The sequence below is a fragment of the Pelodiscus sinensis genome, chromosome 3 (genome assembly GCF_052426305.1).
Source record: "Pelodiscus sinensis isolate ZL-2025 chromosome 3, ASM5242630v1, whole genome shotgun sequence".
In the NCBI taxonomy this organism is placed as follows: Eukaryota; Metazoa; Chordata; order Testudines; family Trionychidae; genus Pelodiscus; species Pelodiscus sinensis.
Window position 1 is genome coordinate 159,744,363 of NC_143054.1, and position 20,989 is coordinate 159,765,351.

General features: G+C 44.2%; 1 protein-coding gene across 1 annotated transcript in view; it reads right to left on the bottom strand.

Annotated features, from left to right (window-relative positions):
* Nucleotides 1-8,083: 8,083 nt before the first annotated feature.
* PARP1 (poly(ADP-ribose) polymerase 1) overlaps nucleotides 8,084-20,989 on the bottom strand; it is a 60,602-nt gene continuing 47,696 nt past the window's right edge. Inside the window, exons 15-23 of the mRNA XM_075925305.2 lie at nucleotides 20,493-20,576; nucleotides 18,816-18,938; nucleotides 17,256-17,384; nucleotides 16,641-16,739; nucleotides 15,436-15,588; nucleotides 14,925-15,052; nucleotides 14,506-14,567; nucleotides 12,772-12,886; nucleotides 8,084-9,456 (exon numbers count right to left, since the gene is read on the bottom strand). Coding sequence (XP_075781420.2) covers nucleotides 9,375-9,456; nucleotides 12,772-12,886; nucleotides 14,506-14,567; nucleotides 14,925-15,052; nucleotides 15,436-15,588; nucleotides 16,641-16,739; nucleotides 17,256-17,384; nucleotides 18,816-18,938; nucleotides 20,493-20,576 — 975 coding nt within the window. The 3' untranslated portion in view covers nucleotides 8,084-9,374. The remainder of the gene's footprint in view (nucleotides 9,457-12,771; nucleotides 12,887-14,505; nucleotides 14,568-14,924; nucleotides 15,053-15,435; nucleotides 15,589-16,640; nucleotides 16,740-17,255; nucleotides 17,385-18,815; nucleotides 18,939-20,492; nucleotides 20,577-20,989) is intronic.

Below are 20,989 nucleotides of genomic sequence, written 5' to 3' on the forward strand. Positions count from 1 at the left end.
TGAACTGTTTTCCCGCCAAAGGACGCTGAGCTGTAAACAAGTTCTGGCTAGAACTGGATTTTCCCGCCAGAGACTCATTAGAATATTAACTTTACCTCAGAACTGTGCACAGCCAGCCTATCAATCATCCTGTTTTCCCACCAAAGAAGTAATAAAAGCCCTGCGCCTCTAGGGACAGTGTGGCTTTTCCTGCCTGCCAACGCAAAGAGAAAGAGAAAAAGAGGTTGTGGTCTGGGGTCTCCAGCCTATTGAGGTGCCTTTCCCATACTGAGCCATAGTTAAGACTTGGTTACAGTACTGGGATGCACCAAGCAAGGTCTGTTGATCTCTGCCTCCTCTCAAAAGTCATCTGTTCTGCAGACCTCCTGTGGCTCCATTGCTTTGTGGTGAAGGCCCAAGAAGGATCGGCAGCTGGAAAACCCGCAGCGTGGACAAGCACTTCCAGGCTTATCCTGTGGCGAACACCCAAGATTTTCAGCTAAGGATGGTGCTGACCTCAGTTTCCATCTTCCATCGAGGAATTATCTGGTGTTCCTCCCTGAAAGCTGGATACAGCTCTAGGGTAGAAGGTCCCAAGCCTACAGCTGTCCACTAGCCATGCACAGTGATTGTAAAGTATACTTACCTTATTGTATTCAGGGATCTTTTCTGTCTTCTTTTTCTTCTGTTTTGGGGTTGGGTGGGTTGTTTACTGGTTTGCTAGTGAGTGATTGTATGAATTACATGCATTGTATTTCTAAATTCTTACAATATATTGATTAACTTTAATTCTGGCTCTGTGTGCGTTATTGGGAAATCTGCCGGTGACAGATATGGTGTTTATCAGGGGGGCTTCTCTTCTGATTACAGGAATGCATAACATCTAAAATCAGATCCTTAAATTACTAAATTATCTTGTTACTGAGATTCCTGGGTAACAAAGGAGGTGGCGGGGGGGAGAGAGACAGGGACATGGGCCCTCCCTACTCCACCGTGTCCCAGCCCAGGGCCCTAACAATGGCAGCAACACAGTTACTGGACCAGCGGGCTCCAAGCCGTAACGCGCTGGTCTGGGTCACTGCGTCAGCAGGGTTCCAATCCATAATGCGCTGCCCAGCTGACCTCCATGTTCTCAGCCACCTCAGATTTGGCTGTCCCTGGGCCACTTCCCCATTCCCCCCCGGGGGAGGAGGGGTCTATCTGGCTTGGGTACGGCTCCTTGGTGTTGGCTGTGGATGGAGGTGCCGGCAGCGTGTCCATAGGCGTAGGGTCCAGGGCAGGTAAGGGTCCCGGCAGTTCAGCCCACTCGGCTGGGCCTTGCACGGGTGCAGAGTGTCCAGGTAGCAGCCTTCGCAAATGTGTCCTGGGATCCAGGTCCAGCAGCGGCCTGGGTGGTCTAGGCCTGGGCTCAGGGCCCTGGTACAGGCCCGGGCGATCCGACCCAGTCGTCCAGCGGAGCACGGCTTGGCTGGGCCTTCCTTCTCTGGGGCCGGGGAGAGCCTCTGCCCTGCTCGGCAGCTGGGCTCCGACTGAGCTGGGAGCTTCCCTTCTTATATCCCCAGCTCTAGTTTCCTGTTTCCTGTGGGTGGGGCTGGGTGATTCTGGCACCGTCCACCAAGGGGTTTTGAAGGGAGTTTCCTCCTCTGGGTCAGCGGGAGGCCACGCTGACTCACTATAGTCACTTTCATTGCATGTAGCCAGCAAAGAGGGGCATGGTCTGTGACGAGGATAAAGTGTCTGCCCGGGAGGTAATATCGGTGGAAGTCCACTGCCCATTTCACCGTTAGCGCCACCTTTTTGATTACAGGGTAGGCCTTCTCTCTGGGAAATACTGATGTAGAGGATCAAGTGCTCATCACCTCTTAGGACCTGGGAGAGAACAGCTCCTAGGCCTATGTCAGAGGCATCTGTCTGTAACAAGAGCTCCCTTGAGAAGTCTGGACTCTACAAGACAGGTTCTTGACAGAGCTGGGCCTTTAAGTCTTGGAAAGCTTCCTCACAAGCTTGGGTTCACTGGATTCAGTCTGGACTCTCCTTCTTGAGGAGGTCAGTAAGAGGGGCTGCAATGGAGGAGAAGCCCGGGATGAAGCGGTGCTTGTACCCTGCTAACCCCAGGAACTGGCGTACCTGCCTTTTGGATGATGGAGGGGGGAAAAAAAAAATCACTGGACCTTTCCCACTAGGGGCTGTACAGTGCCTTTCCCCAAGGCGTAGCCCAGATAGATGGTCTCATCCCTTCCAAGGCAGCATTTTGCAGGGTTCTCTGTCAGGCTGGCTTCCCTGAGGAACTGCAGTACAGCCGCCACGTTTTAAGTGGGCCTGCCAATCGTGGCTATAAATCACTATGTTGTCCAAATAAGCAGCCATGTACTGGCCATGGGGACGCAGAACACAGCCCATCAGCCACTGGAATGTGGCAGGGGCGCCATGCATGGTTCAGAATTGGAAGAGCTCAAAGGGGGTGGAGAAAGCCGTCTCCTCCTTAGACTCAGGCATGAGGGGGATTTGCCAGTAGCCTTTTGTTAAATCCAGCGTGGTACTCTGCCTCTCCAAGCCAGTTCAGCAGCTCACCCACCCGGGGAATGGGGTATGCATCAAATTTGGACACAGCATTCACCTTCCAGAAATCAATGCAAAACTGGGTGCTTCCATCAGCTTTAGGGACTAAGACTATCGGGCTCTTCCAATCACTGAAGGACTCCTCAATTACCCCCACTGCCAGCATCGACTGAAGCCCTTGTTTTACCAAATCCCTCAATTTTTGGGGAAGGGACCAGGGTTCTCCAGGACCGTAACCCCTGGTTACTGTGTGGATGTGATGGATGGCCAGGTGAGTTCCACCTGGTTTTGCTGAGAAGACAGAGGAGACTTTGGTGACTAACTGCTAGGCCTGAAGCCTCTGTTTAGGGGTGAGGTTGGACCCAATCTGGACCTTTCCGGGTTTTGATGTATCGTTCGCCTGGGGCCCCAGTTCCAGGTCTGGCAGGTAGGGTGTTATTAGTAACTCTTCCTGGGCTTTCCAGGGTTTTAAGAGATTCACATGGTAAATCTGTCGCACTTTGCGCATGTCAGGCTAGTGCATTTCATAGTTTACCGGGGCCCACTTGCTGAACCATCTCATAAGGCCACTGGTCAGCAACAGTAGGACCTGATCGCTTGGTTGGAACTCACGGAGTCTTGCCCATTTGTTATAAGTTGCCTCCGGGGCCCTTTGGGCCTGGAGGAGGTTCTCCTACGCAAATGTACCTAGGGCTTCAAGCCTCTGTCAGAGGTTAAGCACATATATTAGCAGCTTGGGAGGGCTGTTCCTCCCACATCTCCCAAACTAAGTCCAAAAGCCCATGTGGCTGCCTTCCATACAAGAGTTCAAAAAATGAAAACCCTGTGGCAGCCTGGGGGACCTCACGGACTGTGAACATGAAGGCCAGGAGGAGCTGGTCCCAGTGGTGCACATCCGTTATAACAAATTTGTGGAGCATAGCCTTCAGGGTCTGGTTGAAACGCTCTACTAGTCTGTACATTTGGGGGTGGTAGACGGACGTCCGGAGTGTCTTGATTTTTAATAACCGGCAGAGTTGCTGCACTGTTTGGGACAAAGTTTGTTCCCTGATCTGTTAGGATTTCCCGAGGGACTCCGTCCTGAGCAAAGATGTTCATCAGTTAAGTCGCCACTCTCTTGGCACTCATGGAGCGTAATGGCACAGCTTCGGGGTACTGGGTTGCGTAGTCGACTACAAGGATGAATGTGTGTCCAGCAGCACTCTTCTCCAGCGGGCCAACTATATCCACCTCAAAGGGTACACTCATGAGTGAGAGGGGGAATTAGCAGGGCTTTCTCCACTGACTGGGGTGCCATGAGCTGACACTCTGGGCAGGAGGCACAAAAGTCTGCCACCTTCTGGTGGATCCCAGGCCAAAAGAAGCAGGCCAGGATCCGAGCCAGCGTCTTTTCCCTCCCCTGGTGTCCCGTCACGGGGATGGCATGGGCAAGCCACATGAACTTCCTCCGATACGGCCAAGGCACCAGGAGCTGGTGGCGCACCTCTTCCATTTGCGGATCCTTATCGACTCGGTATAGGCAGTCTCCCTGAATTTCAAAATGGGGTAACTGTCCCACTTGATAGGGCCCCGTGGTCTCCCCATTTACTACAGCCACCTGGTCATATGCTCTGTTCAGGGTCTCGTCAGCTTGTTGCTCTCCCACAAAGTCCGAGGGGCACGTTAGGATTGCTGATTCAGGTAATGGAGCTGGCTCCCTCTCAGGCTGGCTGGGGCCTGGATCCACCAGGGTTTATGCTGGGCCCTGGGAAGTCCCCTCCCCCAGATCCGCCACTTCCCCCACTCTGACAAAAGTCGTGATTTCAACTCAACCAGCCCTCAAAGGCCGGGGTTGTTGTTCCAGAGCAGAAGGTTTCACTCCTTCTGACAGCAGTTCCCCAAAATATCCCAGTGATATTGGGCAGAGATGGGTCTCCTTGAGGCATCCGGGAGGACGGCCATGGACAAGGTTCCCCAAGCCTGGGGCTGAGTGGGGGCCCTGGCTCTATGTCTAGTGGGCGCCTGATATCCCGAAGGGGGAGCTGGTGGGCTGGTCCTGTGCCCAGGAATTGGGATATGTGGGTACCCTTGAATCCACGAGCCCTTCAGGGCCCGGGGAGGGGCAGCAGGTGCTCAGGCTCCTTTCAGGTGACCCTGGCTACTTTCAGGTGTCAGTGCTGGGGTGCCCTTGGCTGTTCTGGGTTCAAAGAGGGTGTTGTCTCTGGGGACTTGGCTGCTAGGTAGTTCATCAGCTATTCCCTCCCCCCAGAGTGTAGAACCTGGTTGAACTATTCAAGCAGGATCTGCTCAGCAATCTGCACTCCCATCTTTGTCTCTGGCTTCAGCCATCTCCAGCAGGCGTCCCACAACTTCTGGGTGATGAGCCGTGATTAGGCTCCTGCTCCCCCAGGAAGTGTTGTCTGAACATTTCCTCCAAAATGTCCAGAGCGTCTAGGATTGCTGCTTTGACCTGGGCATTGCCCTGAGTGGCAACGGGGTCTAGGACGTGGTACGCAGTCTGGGCGACCCCCATCATGTATGGAGCCAGGATTGCCACCCACTGTGCTTGGGCCCATTGGGCTACCACAGCCATCTGCTCAAAGGTTTCCAGGAACGCCTCAGGATCATCATCCGGTCCCATCTTAGCAAGCTTAATAGACGCCGGTGCAGGAGTCGGCAGCTGTTGCTGGGCCATCTGTTGGAACAGCTGCTGCTGTTGTTGCTGGTTGGCGTTTTGCTCTGCCATCCACTTCAGCAGCAGCTCCATCTTGCTTCAATGGCTGGGCTCACACTCACTTGGTCTATGGTTGTCTCTGTAATAAGACCCTTCAGCAGGCCATTCTCCACCACCTGTGGCCGGGTCTCCCAGGCAGTGGGGTGCCCTAGTGGTTAGGTCTCAGTGTTAGCTGGGGGCCCAGGGTGTAGGACTTCCAGCCACTTATAAGAGTTTGTTCCTACAGGTTGGGGTGACCAGAGTCCAATTTCCCCCTCCTCAGTGGAGTTTTCCCTTCTGATTCTCCCCCTTTGCACCAGAGGGAGGGGTTGGAGGCTTGCGTCCTCCTGTGGCTGACCCAGCAGATAGCGCTGGCTCAGGTCCTGAGGACACAGAACCAGCTCCTGTCTCTTCATTGGTCATCCCCTAACTGAGCGAGGTTCCCTCCTTTTATTCTCTCTCCATGCCCGGCCTTAGCTGAGGTAAAACAGGGCGGAGCTAATTGGGGAAAAAGGGCTTGTTTAGCCCCTGCACTGCCAGGCCCTCCTCTCATTCCCTCACAAGTCCATAAACACAAAACCAGTTATTCAGAACAGATATATACCAATGCTTCGGGTTCAGTGAATTTGATTTCCCTATAGGAACTTGCAAAGTAAAATACAATAATTCTGTTCAAGTTTATGACAGTCTTAAAGCTTAATAATTATTAAACAGAAAACACACCAGTATTTTCAAACTCAAATTCCATTCTGTAAAAGATTTAATTATACTGCAACCTGCTAAATGACACACCTGTGTTGTGCCATAATCTTCCATCTCTCCACCAGGGCCGCATGACGACTTTCGTGGGCCCTAGGCACTTGTGCCTTTGTGGGCCCCTTCCTCCATAAAAAAAACCAACCCATTAAACATTATTTTTGATATAACTTTAAATACTTCAACATTTTATTTTTTTTCCTGTTTTAGGCAAAATTGAATAGATTTTCGTGGGCCCTAAAAGTTTCATTTTTTTCTGATGTGAGAAAAAATTAAAACATTTTCGTCGACCCTAAAGTTCATTTTTTTCTTCTGATTTTAAAAGAAATTAAAACATTTTTGTGGGCCCCTAAAATTATCATGGGTTCTAGGCACTGTGCCTAATGGATAAGTCGGCCCTGCTCTCCACCCCCAATCAATCAATTCCCCACTATTCCCTTCACTCTTTACAAGGATCTTCACTCTAGAAGAGGGAAGAGGCGGTGGCTGCTGTACTCAGAGGCAGCCCTTAGCCTCCAAGTTCCTAATATACCTGTCATGCTCTGGTCCCCCCACCCCTTTCCAGAAAGGAGCAACAAATCGGGGTCACTCCGAGTTTCTCTCTTGCTCAATCTCCTCACCCCCAAAAAAACCTTACAGTACCAGCTATTTTGCTCCTTTAGAACCAGTGGATTTTAAGTCACATCACTTACCTGTTCCTTACACATTTCCTTCCCCATAGATCAGTGGTCTCCAACCTTTCTACACCCAAGGTCACTTTTTAAATGACAGAACAAGCCAAGATCTACCGCCCCGCCCCTTCCTTGAAGCCCCACCCTATCTAGTTTCCTCCTCTCCATTACTTGCTATCCCCAACCCTTACACTGCTGCCTTTTTCCCCAATTCTTCTGTAAGAAGAGGTTTTTCCAACATTTGGCCTGTCTAGACTGGACCAAATATCAGAAAAAAACCCTTCTTTTGGAAGCCCCCTTATTCCTCGTGGAAAGAGGAATATAGGGGTGACCGAAAGATCATGTTTGCTCTTCCACTAAAAGAAGTAGAACAACAAACACATCCCTGAATGCAGAAGAGTTTTTCTGGGATATCTCCAGAATCCTGAAAAACTCCTGCAGTCTAGCCGTACCCTCGCTGGGTTGAGACAGGATGTGTAGGCTCTAGGGTGGGAATGAGGGATTTGGGTGTGGGAAGGGGTGAGAGGTGCAAGCTGTGGGAGGAAATCTGGATGCAGGAAGAGGTGGATAAGGGAACACTGATGCTCGGGGAGGGAGCTCCAGGCCGGGCAGTGTTGGGGTCAGATGTAGGGTTAGGGTACTAAGCAAGCCACAGACTTCTGGATGTGAGGGTTCAGGAATTTGGGTTGGGGTACGTGAGGGGCTCAGGGCAGGGGATTCCAGTTTATGATAGGCTCAGATGTAGGGTCTGGGGGAAAGGGGCGTGCAGGAGTGTTATGATGCTGTGGCCAGATGCGGGCTTGGCCCCAATTGGGGGTTTGTTGGCCAGGCTTCATTTTTAAATAAAATACTATGTCAAACACAAAAAGTTTCTGCATTGTCTTTATTTCTGAGAAGGGCAGGGAACCTGTTTTGAGTCAGGGGTCACCGACTCACTGTTTTGAGTCAGTTGGGGCCACACAAGTGAGATGCAAAAAAACCCTCCTCCAACCCCCAAGCTTCACTAATGCGGCCCAACTGTGTTGGTGGGAGCAGGGGAGATAGTACTGGGGAAGGGTGCTAGTAGGTGCTTCGGCAGGGGACAGGGTGCCAGTGGGGACAGAGTTCTGCGGCTGGGGGCAGGGAAGAGGGAACAGAATGCTGGGAGGGGAGAGGACAAGGTTCTGCAGCATGGAACAGAGTGCCAGTGGGGACAGGATTCTGCAGCTGGGGACAGTTCTGTGGGTGGGGACAGTTCTGTGGCTGGGGAGAGGGGGACAGGGAAGAGGGGGCACAGGGAGGGCAGGGAACAGGGAGCCGAGGCTGGGGTGCCAGTGGGGGGCAGGGAGTCTCTATATTCTATAAGTTTATGATTAGCAACTACCATTGTTCTTAGAACACTAATTGCAATCTCATCAACTTCATTATGTACAAATCTGGTTCACACTCTAAAAATCAAGCATTTTATTAATGTGGTCACAGGCATTACGATCTACATATTAGAACAATGCCCTGAAAATATAAAATGTATGTATTTTAGCTTGCAAAGTGTAGTTTGTGAATGAGTCACAGAAATATGGTTACTTTAGTTATTGACTATGTTTTACCCTGCATATAGCAAAACAATGTGGAAATGGATGGCTCACGACATTAGGTAAGGAACATTTCAACATGAAATCACCATGGTCAAAAATTGTCTCTGGATGTTTTGTGGTCTTTTGGAAGTGAGCAGATTCAAAAGACATACCCACATCCTATCATATTTGGAGCTAATGGCACTTTCTGTTGACAGTCCTCTTAACGGTGGTCAATGACAAAACTGACCACAGACTGAATTTGCATTTCAATCTAGGTCTGGGTGAGTAAAGCCTGCTGTACCAATCCTACACATTTGTTCTGTGGATCAAAAGGATAGTCTACAATGAAGGTCCTCCACACACCCTAAATCACATGAAAAATTGGTATTTATAGAGGTCTGTTGAGACTAATTCTCAATAAATCATGGCAACATGTATTGGTTCTTTCCAGGGACATTTCCTACATTAGGCCTCAAATTAATCAGAAACTGGTTACTACCACCACAATGGAAAAAAATCCCAATGGCTATCCAGTGTGGATTGAGATGTGTCCACAGGTTTGAATGTTTAGTGTTTATATTTAGAGAGCCATGGCGTGTTTAAAAGTATTACAAAATAATACACAAACTGAATCAAACATCACAATTCAATCATTTTGCAACATAAAAATAAAAGTTATTAGTATGAAATTAGCTTTTATTTTTACCTCAAAATAAATGCACGTTTAATATTTATTCAAAATCAAAAATCGAAGAGGATATTTTAAACAAGTGAGCAATTTTTTTTTAAATAGCACAACTATTTGTAAACATTCAGTAATATCTTTTCCTCTCCAACTCCCCTTCAACTCCATTTGGTTAAAATCCCCTTCCTTTAATTTTTTTTGGTCTGTCAATTCAAAGATACACTTGATAGCCCAAAAATTAGAAGTGGCATAAAACAAAAACTGGTATTCATTCTCATCAAAATTCAGTTCCATGTGCCACCACATATTTATAAAAAAAACGCTTACTAAAGTGTTACTAAATCTGGATTTAGTAACCTCTTCTGCATCTTAGCTTTTTGATACCTTGATAAGGAAAGTCAATGCATAAGCATGTCAGAAGTCAGCACTAGAGCGTAACTACATTGTAACTCATTAACAGGGCTTCTAAGCAGGGTTCACCAGAGTGATGTCTTGTAGTTGAACTTCAGTTTCAGTAGATACTTCAGATTTACCTGAGCAACATCATAGACAATGTATCTGGGAAGGAAACAGCGAGTTAAGGAAAAACTACTTTAAAATAACAATATAAACATAGCTTGGACTTCAACAGTGTTTGAGTCTTGCACTATGCCAATCTGAACATAACAGCAAGCTCATGATGTCAAATTCTAGGTGCATGCCTATATTTCTTCTTGTGAGTTAGAACGTTTCCCCCTCACACACATTTGATTTACTTTTTAGTTTGCAATGTGTGAAATAGAAGTTTATGTTCTAAAAAATTCTGACAATATAAACAAAAGGAACAGTGCTAAACTCTGCAAATACTATAGGAAAATCAGCTCCAGGCTAAATCAAATAATGAATTCAGAAAAGCAGAACTGAACACCAAAATTAGGCAAACTTCCTGACCCCACACAAACCCATTCTTCTTTAAATCAGAGTATATAGCATCAACCGTTTATTTCGGAGCTCTTGATACAAAATCAGGAATAGGAAGAGTCACTAGACAAGGGCAACATTAAAGAAAGTGTGATGGGAATCTCAAGAGACAAACTGACTGACTGGACCAGGGACTGCATTAGCTGAAGACTATGTTTATCCAAAGCCATTCTTGTCTGCCATGACCTCATGGTACCAAGTCACATGCTCAGTCTAAATACTGGGGACAGAGAAAAAAAGTGAAGACTGAACACAGGACTACGGAATCAGGAATTCCTGAACCGTAATCGTATCTATGTTACTGTTTTCCAGTGTGAAGCCTCTGTCTCTGTTCCCCATCTATAGAAACAGAGAATGCTCGCCAGTCAGGGAATGGATTGAAAATGAAAAACAGTGCAATTGTTGGTATTATTGGAATAGACTGAGACTATCCACATCCTGGTTATTATGTGACTAAGTTTCATTAGAAAAGTCAGGCACTTAATCTATTCATTTTCTCAGCTTTTAATGCTACAAACCTACTTCTAAGATGATGACTCCTAAGGGCAAGTCTACACCACAGTGCTACATGTCTGATGAAGACACACTAATGCTGATGGAAGAGTGCTCTCCTGTTGGCATAATTACTTCACCTTGTAGAGAAATGGAAGCTATATTAGCAGGAGAGCATCTCTCACTGACATAGAGCTGTAATGTGAAACTGGTTTTGCTCAGGGATGGTGGAGGTGGCTTTTTCACTCTCCTGAGTGACGTAAGTTATATTGACTTAGGCTGTAGCATAGATGTGCTCTAAAACTAAATTAAACAAATTCTCACTAAGTCTAATGGATTTTAAAACACATATTGACAAGCTGAATGAGTAGCACATTAGATGACTTGGACAAAGTTATAATTCCATTTCATGTTGTCAAGTGAACTAAAACAGGAGTGATATTAAAAACCAAGGTTGCTATATGCTCCTTGCTGTCAGCTCTTATGATAGACAGCCTTGTGATGAAACAATTCAAAGAGCAGTCAGCGGAGTCTGGCCTGTCTAGAGATTATTAATTTAAAAAGTTATTTGCTTAGCAGGATCAGAGGAAGTGTGTCTAACGGTTAGATCATCTATTTGAGAATCTCTGGTTCTGACCCGGTCATAAACTGAATGCAGAAAAATGAATTCTAAGTCTCAGTTTATCCATCCATCTAGAAACAGGAAAAGGCTAATCTCTGCCCCCCACATCCAGTGTGGAGTTTAAACTAAGAGGCTACGTCTACACTGGCATGATTTTGAGCCAGAACTCTTTTGCGGAAGAGTTCTTGTGCAAAAACTCTTCCAGAAGAAAGCGACTACACTGGCATGTGCCTTTGCGCAAGAAATGTGCTTTTGCACAAGAGCATCCATGCCAGTGTAGACGATCTCTTGCACAAGAAAGCTCTAATGGCCATTTTAACCATAGCGCTTTCTTGCGCAAGAAATTCATGTTGCCTGTCTACATTGGCCTCTTGCACAAGAACAGTTGCGCAAGAGGGCTTATTCCTGAGCGGGAGCATCATAGTTCTTGCGCAAGAAACACTGATTTCATACATTAGAACGTCAGTGTTCTTGTGCAAGAACTTGCGGCCAGTGTAGACAGGCTGCAAGTTTTGGCGCAAAAGCGGCTGCCAATTTAGACACAGCCAAACTGTTTGCAAAGAGCTTTGCAAATGCTACAGAAGTGCAAAGTACTGTAGTTAATATAACTACTCACCATGTGTGCTATTTCTTTATATGCAGGGTTGACAATGAAAGTTTCTTTAAACATTATTCTAAAATTGTTTCCCTTGTAAGGGGGACTGTGCAAATCATAGCTTGCTAATCACTCCATGAAACAACAAGGAGTCCTGTGGCACCTTAAAGATTAACAGATTTATTTGATCATAAGCTTTTGTGGGTAAAAACCACTGTGTCAGATGCATGGAGTAGAAATCAGAGAGGTAGGGTATGGGTGTGTGTATCTCTCTCTATACATGTAGACACACACACACACACACACTCTCAAAAGGAGGGAATTACTTATCAATAAATCTGTTAGTCTTTAAGGTGCCACAGGAATTCTCATTTTTGTGGATATAGACCAGGGGTCTCCAAACTACGGCCCGGGGGCCGGATGCGGCCCGCGAGGCCCTCTCATCCGGCCCGTGGAGACCTTTTTGGATTCAAAGGCAGAAGAAGTGAGATTGTTTCAAAACCCATTTGAAGCAGATGTGGCCAGTTGCCCAGATGAACTGCAGCTGGAAGTCATTGAGTTGCAAGCAAATGACCTCCTTAGGGACAAGTTCAAAATAGGACTGGTGGGTTTTTACCAGTTTTTGCCCAAGGAAGACTTTCCTAATGTCAAAACTTTTGCATCAAGGTACCTTTCAATCTTTGGAACAACATACCTGTGTGAACAAACATTTTCAAGAATGAAATACGTGAAGAACAATTTGAGAACAAACTTGTCCGATGATAATCTCAGGTCACTGTTGATGTTAGGGACAACAAATCTAAAGCCAGAAATGTCTGCTATTTTGGCATCCAGGAAACAATTTCACCATTCACACTAATACAGGTGTTCATGTGTAGTGTATGAATGTGTTATTAAATAATAACTGAATAAAATAATATTAAATACATAATTAAAAACAACATCCATGTTTTGATTGTTTTTTATTTGGACCTCAAGTGTGTAGTCGGCCCCCGAACTGCTGTTTGATAGTTAATGCGGCCCTCGGGCTGAAAAGTTTGGAGACCCCTGATATAGACTAACACGGCAACCCCTCTGAGACCAATCCATGAAAGATCTAAAAGAAAAGGCTTCTTTATCTAAACTTCCTCAACTGTAATGGTAGATTCTGCATGTTATTCAGAGAAATGCTTTCCTGTTAAAGTGGAATGATAGCAAAGGATACTCATTATATAGAAGACAGGTATCACTAATTCCAGATGGAATTCCATTCCCTAAAGGAATATCCACACCATCTAGAGTGATAGTGGCTGAAGGATCAGGTGCAGTCTTGCCTAAACCTATGAAAGAGAAAGACAGTGTTAATTATAAGTCTGGAATGTAGGCAGAATCTTTCTTGCTTAGTATGAGAAAATGTCTCTTTAATGTCAGTCATTTATACAGTGCAGAAGATGTGCATGATACTTTACAGCCCACTACAAGCACCATACCCCGACTCACAATGGTTTGCCATAAAAGCCATTTGGGGAATCCTATGGTATGTCCAGTCTCTCTGCCATGAAGTTTAAAATGTTGTTATTTCTTCAAAGGAAGAAGTGTACAACTGCCAGATTACCCATGCACATTAAGAGCCTGTTTCTGCTTGCACTGAAGTCAGAGGGATCTATCCAGTTCCTATTTTATGTCGCCTGGAAATCAAGCACTTTGGCATCAGCACAGCCTCACTTGTACTGTGAGCCAGGTGTTGTTAACCTTTTTCTTTCTGTGGCCCCACTTCCTTCAATGCTGCAAAAACTCCATGGCTCAGCTGTGCCACAACAAATTGGCTATACTTGGTGGTCACCAGGAAACATGCTTGTGGCCCCCCCCCAAGGGGCTCCTGACTCCTGGTTGAGAACCACTGCAGTAAGCTTAAGCTTTGTATCCCAAGTGATCTTAAAAGTGACAATGACCACACACAGGCTATGTTAAATATTCTATAACCTCACTTGTGGAACGAGTAGATTGTTACGCCTGAAATACTTTAAAATGTTTTTATTTTTCCATTCGTGCTGGCTGCTTCATTAATTTCACACAGGTTGGACACTTAAAAACTGAGGGGTCAGATTCACTTCTAGTTCTCATACACCCTTCCCAATATAGAATACATTTAAACTGTAAAATGTAAAGGAAATTAAAATAATGAACTAATTCCTGTTCTCCTGTATAAACACTTTCTTGACATAAGTTAATTTAGGTTCTAATGTTCTATATACTTAAATGGATACCTAAGAAAGATATAAACTCCAGTAAAGATTTCAAAGATCAAGATGCCTATCAGATCAATTTGAAGCACTTTGTTTAATCAAGGGTATTTGTCAAATGTTACTATTCCCCCAATCCTGTGTGAATAATTCTCAACATTCATTAATTCCCTCTACAAATCCCCCAGAAAACAGGAACTCTTTTTTTTTTTTTTTGGGAGGGGGAGAGGGAGAGGAGTAGCATTGTAAGAACAGCAATCATTCCAATTCCAGCTTTTATCAGTAACATACAAAACCAGCTATTTAATCCCTAAATATTAAAGACATTTTGAAAGTGTTATTCAAAATACTTTACACTATTGGTCTATCAAGTAACATCCTACCTCCAGCAACGCCCAATACCAGTACTTTGAGGCAAGTACAAAGCCCTAAAAACACACTTAGTTCATTGTTCAGTGCTACACTTGGGGGAAATTCCTGCCCGAACTTTCACACAGACAATTAACACACTATGAAGCATGAAACTAGAGTTCCTCCCTCTCCCCATCTGAAAGTACATAAATACATTCGTGAAGGGAATGTTATTCAACCCTTTTTGAAGATACAGCCATAGCACATGTCTAGATTATTATTTTCACCATGCAAAAGCTGTCATGGGATGAAGCAGCAATGTTTCGTACAATTATCAACTGCATAATTTCTCAACTAAGCTTTACCTTTGACACTGTGTTTTCCCTTGGGCAACTTAGATATGTGAGAAGCATTCTTTAGTTCATGCCTAAAAAGTAGAAAGAACATTTCTAGAAAACTGTAAGAGAACTTAGTGAAAAAGAAAAAAAGTTACAGTTCTATGAAGTTATTTTATATACTATGCCTTTAGAAGGCAACAGTATCACAGCTGTCATTTCGCCTTCCTTGTTATAGTTAAAAATAACTAATTACAACAAACAACAACAATGCTATTTCTTTAAGGCAAATTTTACTCAAATTATTCATTTATTTTAGGAGTTACCAAAATGTTTTAAATTATCTCCAAGCAAACTACAACAGCTTCTCATTGTCACTTGAATAGGTTAACAGCTTATGTGGTACCTTCTACAACACTGAGCCAGTTAACAACATACAAATTACTTACATGTTTCCAAGGGCAACCTCTCCCAGTAAGATTAAGCCTATTGGGTCAGTCTGAGATGTGTGACAGTAGTTGGCACTCTTGGACACCATGTCGGCAAAATAGACACCTTTACCAAACATGTAACCAGTCTGGGGGTGGGAAAGGAAAAAGGGAATCAAAATAAAATCCTAGCTTCAAAGACAAAAGAGATGGTGAAATGCCTAGAATTCTGTCTGTATTAACTAGAAGAGTAATGCTACAAAACAAGTCCCAAGCGCTGCCAGAAGTGTAACTTATTGGCAAACTTACAGACATGTGGCAAATTACAGAAATGTTGCTCAGCAACCACTCTGAACAGCCTGAATAGCATTACATGTTCACAACAGTCATCTGTCCTCTCCTTACCCAAGCATTCTCTTCTTTAGGCTCTTACCACTAATGACCACAGGAGACCAGATGATGGAAGGGGCAAAAGGTGACCAGAGGAACAGGATGAGTGGCACAATTATTTTTTTGCACTTGTTTAACATACCACAGGTGCTTCAGGTGGAGCTATTCGGAGACCCTGTGAGAAGATGCCAGCAAAGTTGGTAGTGCGGGAGCCATGCCAGAGCAGTTGGCGATTATGAAGCTGTTTGAATGGTTTGTAACGCTGACTTTCCCCTTCACGTTCAATCTTGAAGATCTTTTCAAAGAGAGAAAGGAAAAATAAAAGTATTATCTGTTATTTGGCCCTTGGCAAGTTGGTGTGATCTTGAAAATGAGTAATCTGTGCTAGGAAAGTTAACATACTAAGAGAAGCAAACTTCATGGGTTTTATACTGTCAATCAAAGTCCAGCTACCAGTTATCTATATATAGCAAAGGTTGTACCAGGACATTTCATTAAAGCTAGTCCCCTAAGTGCTGGTGTTAAACATAAGCAGACTCGAGGGGGGACACTTGCTTTTTCAGCATGCGTTAGAGGCTAGGGGAGCACCAAAATATTGTTTCTTAGGGTTCCCAGTGGGCTAGCACCATCTCTATTCCTCAACTCCTCTAATTTTTACTTGCTCGCAACTTTCTGAATAATTCTCCTCCAGGGCTGAAATCTTCCAGATTTACCTCAAGCCAGAAGGTGATTTCCCCCCTAGATTTATTAAGAGACAAAATGAAAATAAAGATGTTTTGATAGCAAAAAAATGTCAAAAAACTTAGATTTGAGAATACCTCCCCAGCATCTTGCCTTCAGAGTTTGCTGTATTTACTCATGTAACAAGTTCTTGCTTAGTAGCTACTTAACACACAAAAGAGACACTGAAGAAAGCAAAGGTGTATAAATCAATTTTACACACCACGGCTATGTCCACATTACAAAAGCGCATAGCAAAAGCAATGTGCTTTTGTGCAAGAGAGCATCCAGACTTGCATAAGAAAGCTCTGACTGCCATTAACAGAATGGCCATCAGAGCACCTGTGCCTTTTCTGATAGGCTCTTTTTGCAGAAGAAACCCCTGTTGAGTGTCCACACATGCCTTTTTGTGTAAGAACTACTCTTGCTCAAAAAGGAGTTATTCCTTGTAGAAAGAGGTATACCTCCACCACAAAAAGCCCTCTGTTCTGCCATTCTACTGTAAATTTTCTTGCGCAAAAACATGAAGTGTGGATGCTCCATGGGTTTTTGCGCTAAACCAGTGTTTTTGTGCAAAAACCCTGCAGTGTAGACGTAGCCTACATTCCCCATCCCTTCAGAACTTACATCCACAACTTTCAGATCATATGCATTGTGGGTAGAGGCATGTGTATTCTTCACATACTGCTTTATGATCTTGGCTTCTTCGGAATCTTTATCAAGAACCTGGGAGGAAAGAACAAAACACAAAAGGTTTCCTTTAAAAATACAAATTAATGTGAGCCTTTTAGGTCATTTTGGGGACTGAAAAATTCATCTTGCAGTTGGTGGCTCTCCTCATTTCTTATTTATCACTAGGACAGACATGCCCAGGGCATCATATATTGTTTTTTGGCCAAAGTCAAAGGCTCATCTTTGTGTGAGAAGAAGAGTCACACAATTTGCTGTGGGAGGCTTTGGACAGGCAGGGATGTATGGGCCTTCCCACTCCACCCGTCAGGAACACATGTGCAGGGTATTAGAATTAAGAGACATTTTTCTGTACAGATGGTGAAATGAAGAGAGACATATATAATGGTAAACTGGGAGCTCAACATGAGGCATGATTCATTCCCTGATAAGTGGAAAGATACATTTTTAGTTTACCAGCAGTGTCTTATTCATCTGTTATGCTCTATACCAATGGGTGTCAAGTTCACATTCACAGCTACTGACAACAATCTAATATTCTATTTCATTTACCTTAATGTTAGTTTTGAGCTTTTCGTAGTTGACATCAATGGGGTCTTTATCCCCATCTTCATTTCCACCTCTGAGCAGGCTGTAAGCAACCTCGATATCAAGCAGGTTGTCTAACATCTGCACTTTGGCCTGGATAATTTGAAGAGGTTATTTTTCTTGCCATAGGAAAGTCTTTACAGCTTTAACACCTTGTCTTATAGTTGCTATGAGCATGTTAACGCTGAGGTATTTATAAATGTCTATGCACCATTGCAAAACACAACACTTGGGTAGCTCACATCAAATAAAGCGATCTATAGAACTTAACAAAACCCCACCTACCCCTATTATAAAATTAATATAGCAGCTGGACAAATAGACTTGACTCTTCTCTTTTTAAACTAACCATCCCAGGCACCAAAGAAGAGTGCAGATTTCAGAAGCCCTACCCTGTTCTGTTGCCAGCTAAGGAGCATTTAAGCTACAGCACAAAGAGTTCAAGCAAACTGACAGACTTCATCTTCTGCAGTGGGTCATGGGGAGATGAGCAATTTCTCAGACAAGTGGATCCCAGAGTGTGATGTTAAAAGCAGTTCTGTATCTATGAGGAAGAACCTACATTAAAACTTGCAATTCCTGCTTTAAGGTCAAGCCCCACATCTTTCCATGTTTTCACAAAGCTAAAAAAACAAATCCTCTCAAGTTTTCCGTTTTCCATTCAGTTTTGCTACGTTAAAACTTTACATCAATAGATCTTTTGGCAAAGATACATGTCAGAATATGGGTGCGAATCAGGCTAGCATCTTCAAGCCTGAAAAACCAAAGTGTTCTCACTTTCAAGAGGGACGAATTTGGCCCAGAATCTCTCTAGCTGTACATAAGCCACAAAGCCAGTTAAGTGACTGTTAAGAGCTAAGTCAGCCTTTGCTATGCAGAGCTCCAGAGACAATTCTTCAGACATCTCTGGATAACAGCTGATCCAATTTAAAACAGCATAAAAGGAAGCCTACATACAGGCAGTCCCCGGATTACGTACAAGATAGGGACTGTAGGTTTATTCTTAAGTTGAATTTGTATGTAAGTCGGAACTGGTACATATTGTAGGGGAAACTCTAGCCAAACATTTCTCCAGAGCTCAGTTTTATTCCCCCACACCTCACTTCCCTCAGTCCTTTATTCTCAAGCTGAGGTGTCTGCTGAGAAAAGCCGCTCCGCGTCTCCCTGGTCTGCTTGGGGGGGGGAGGGGAGGAAGGGGAGGCGCTAGCTTCGTGTCTCCCTGGTCTGCTGGGGGGAAGCAGCTAGTGCGGGGTTACCTCACCCCGTTTGTAAGTAGGGATCCGATGTAAGTCGGATCCATGTAACCCGGGGACTGCCTGTATTTAAAAATACCTACGTTATTATAGTTACAGCCTGGCAATGTCCAACAGGACTGCAAGCAGCTCAGCCCCAAACAATGAAGAAATGGCCACTTTAAGCTGACCGAGTGAAATTCTTAGAAGGTCTAAGATGCAAACCTTCTGCATTTGGATATCAGGTGCGAAAGCAGCTTTCTACAATAAATGTCATAAGACCCATCAATACCTGGATATGTTCTAGGTTATTTAGGAGAGGTGGTTTCTTCATTCCAAAATCATGGGGTATCAGTGTATAGAAGCGATTGGAGAGATCCAGTATCTGAGAATCACTGCCACCATCAGAAACCGCCTAAATGAGAAGGAGAAGAAACAGGAGTTCTGGGACAAATGCATGCAACAATACATTCAAGTCAAGGTACTTGTTTTGAAGGACTAGTAAAAAGAAATGCTAACCATACAAGGACAAAGAAAGACAACCAAAGTAATTTCAATACTGGAACTCACTTAAACAAATACAAGGACTGACCTATTAAATCAGTTTCCATGTACCATATCAAATATCTACAAAAATACAATCATTTTTTGGTGAAGCAACAACTGATGAAGGAATAAGCTTATCAGAAAAATAAAGAGGCTCTGGTTCACTGAAACAAATAAAACTGGGAATGCAGATGTGAACTAGAGAACAATGAAACAAATCCATTTTGTTGCAGCAGGCAGCTGATCTGCATTTATATTAAGTGCCCCTCTGGAAAATATTGACTAGGTATCCTGGGAATGCTCCAAAACATAAGCAACGGCTCCTTATAGCACCCAGAAAAGCTTAGCAGTACAGCGCTTCTAAACAGATCATTAAGCAAATACACTCCCCGTTGCAGCTTAGATGCTTGGTTCTCATCTTGGAATGCAGTGAACAGGAGTTCATTTCTCAGGAATATCTCAAGTTCACTGCTAGCGCAATTCCAAATATATAAGTGGATTAATTCCTCATTTACACCAGCAGCAGCAGATCTGGTCCTGTCTTAGGCCATTTCTACAGCAGAATAGCTACAGTAGCACAGATATGATTCTTGCAACCCTGTAGTTTAGAGACCAACTATGACAATGGCAGTTTTTCTATTGTTGTAAGAATGCCAATTCTGAGACACACAACTGTTAGATTGATGGAAGCATTCTTCTGTCAATCTAGCTGTGTCTATACCAGGGGTTAGGACAGTATAGCTTTGGTGCCCAGGCGAGTGGATTTTTTTACACCCTGAATGCTGTAGCTATGGCAACCTAAGTTGTAAGTGTAGACCAGGTTAAACTTTACATCATAATCTTATCACATGCTTAAAACACTGTTCATCCTAAAGAACAAATTAGGTCTCTTTATATTATCACACTGAACCAAAGTCACTAGTTGCATATTAATATTACATCCTCTTTGGGCCAGTCTACACTGGAAACTTACATCAGCAGAGCTGTCTCTCATGCTGACCTAACAGATGTAGCTATGCTGACATACTCCTGGTATAGACAACATTTGGTAGATGAAAAACTTATTTCATTAACAGAGCTACTGCCTCTGGGGTAGGTGGATTAACTACAGTGACATGGGAACCCCTCCCATTGTGGCAGTGAGTATCTATGCTGAAGTGCTGCAGCTGTTTTCAAGTTAAGACAGCCTCAGTCACCAGTGGTGTATGACTAACCATAATAATGTCCTCAGCCACAGGTTAATTCAAAAAGAATGAAGCAGCCCCTTTATTGCAACCTAAAGTACGTACCTTCTGCCATTAACTTGTACTTGATCAAAACAAGTGTAATCTCAATAAAGCACAGATGCAGCAAGGAATCCAGTCATATTCTGAGCCCAGATTGATTTCTGAATTCCCTTGCTGTTAGTCTGTTTCTTGCTCACCTGCTGAACCTCATTAAGGATTGAGTATGCACTCTGGATCTGCCTCTTGCTCAGCTTTCCCAGGGGCATCTTCTGGAGGTCAATCTGACAAAGATTTGTTGAAGCAATTAAAACAGGACTCCATTACAATGATGCTTCCATAATTCCTTCCATCTGGCCACCAGAAAGATCTGAGTCTCCAGACAGAATACATCGTATAAAAATTAAAACATTTCAGAGCTGCATGGGTTGAAGAATAAATAGAACAGCGCAGCCAGAATACAGACCAGTTATCTCCCAACGAGGCAAAATTGTATCAGTAACATAAGACCATGTGTGCAGTACTTGGACCGAACAAAATAAATGTTTTCTAACATTTCGTTTTAATATTTACCTAATGCCACAAGCATTCATAGTCCTTTAAATTAGGTCTGCTGCTGGAAAAAAAACTAATATAAAGGGCAGTTTGAACAAAACAAAGTATCTTTTAGGAGATCATATAACGTGCCCAGTATTTT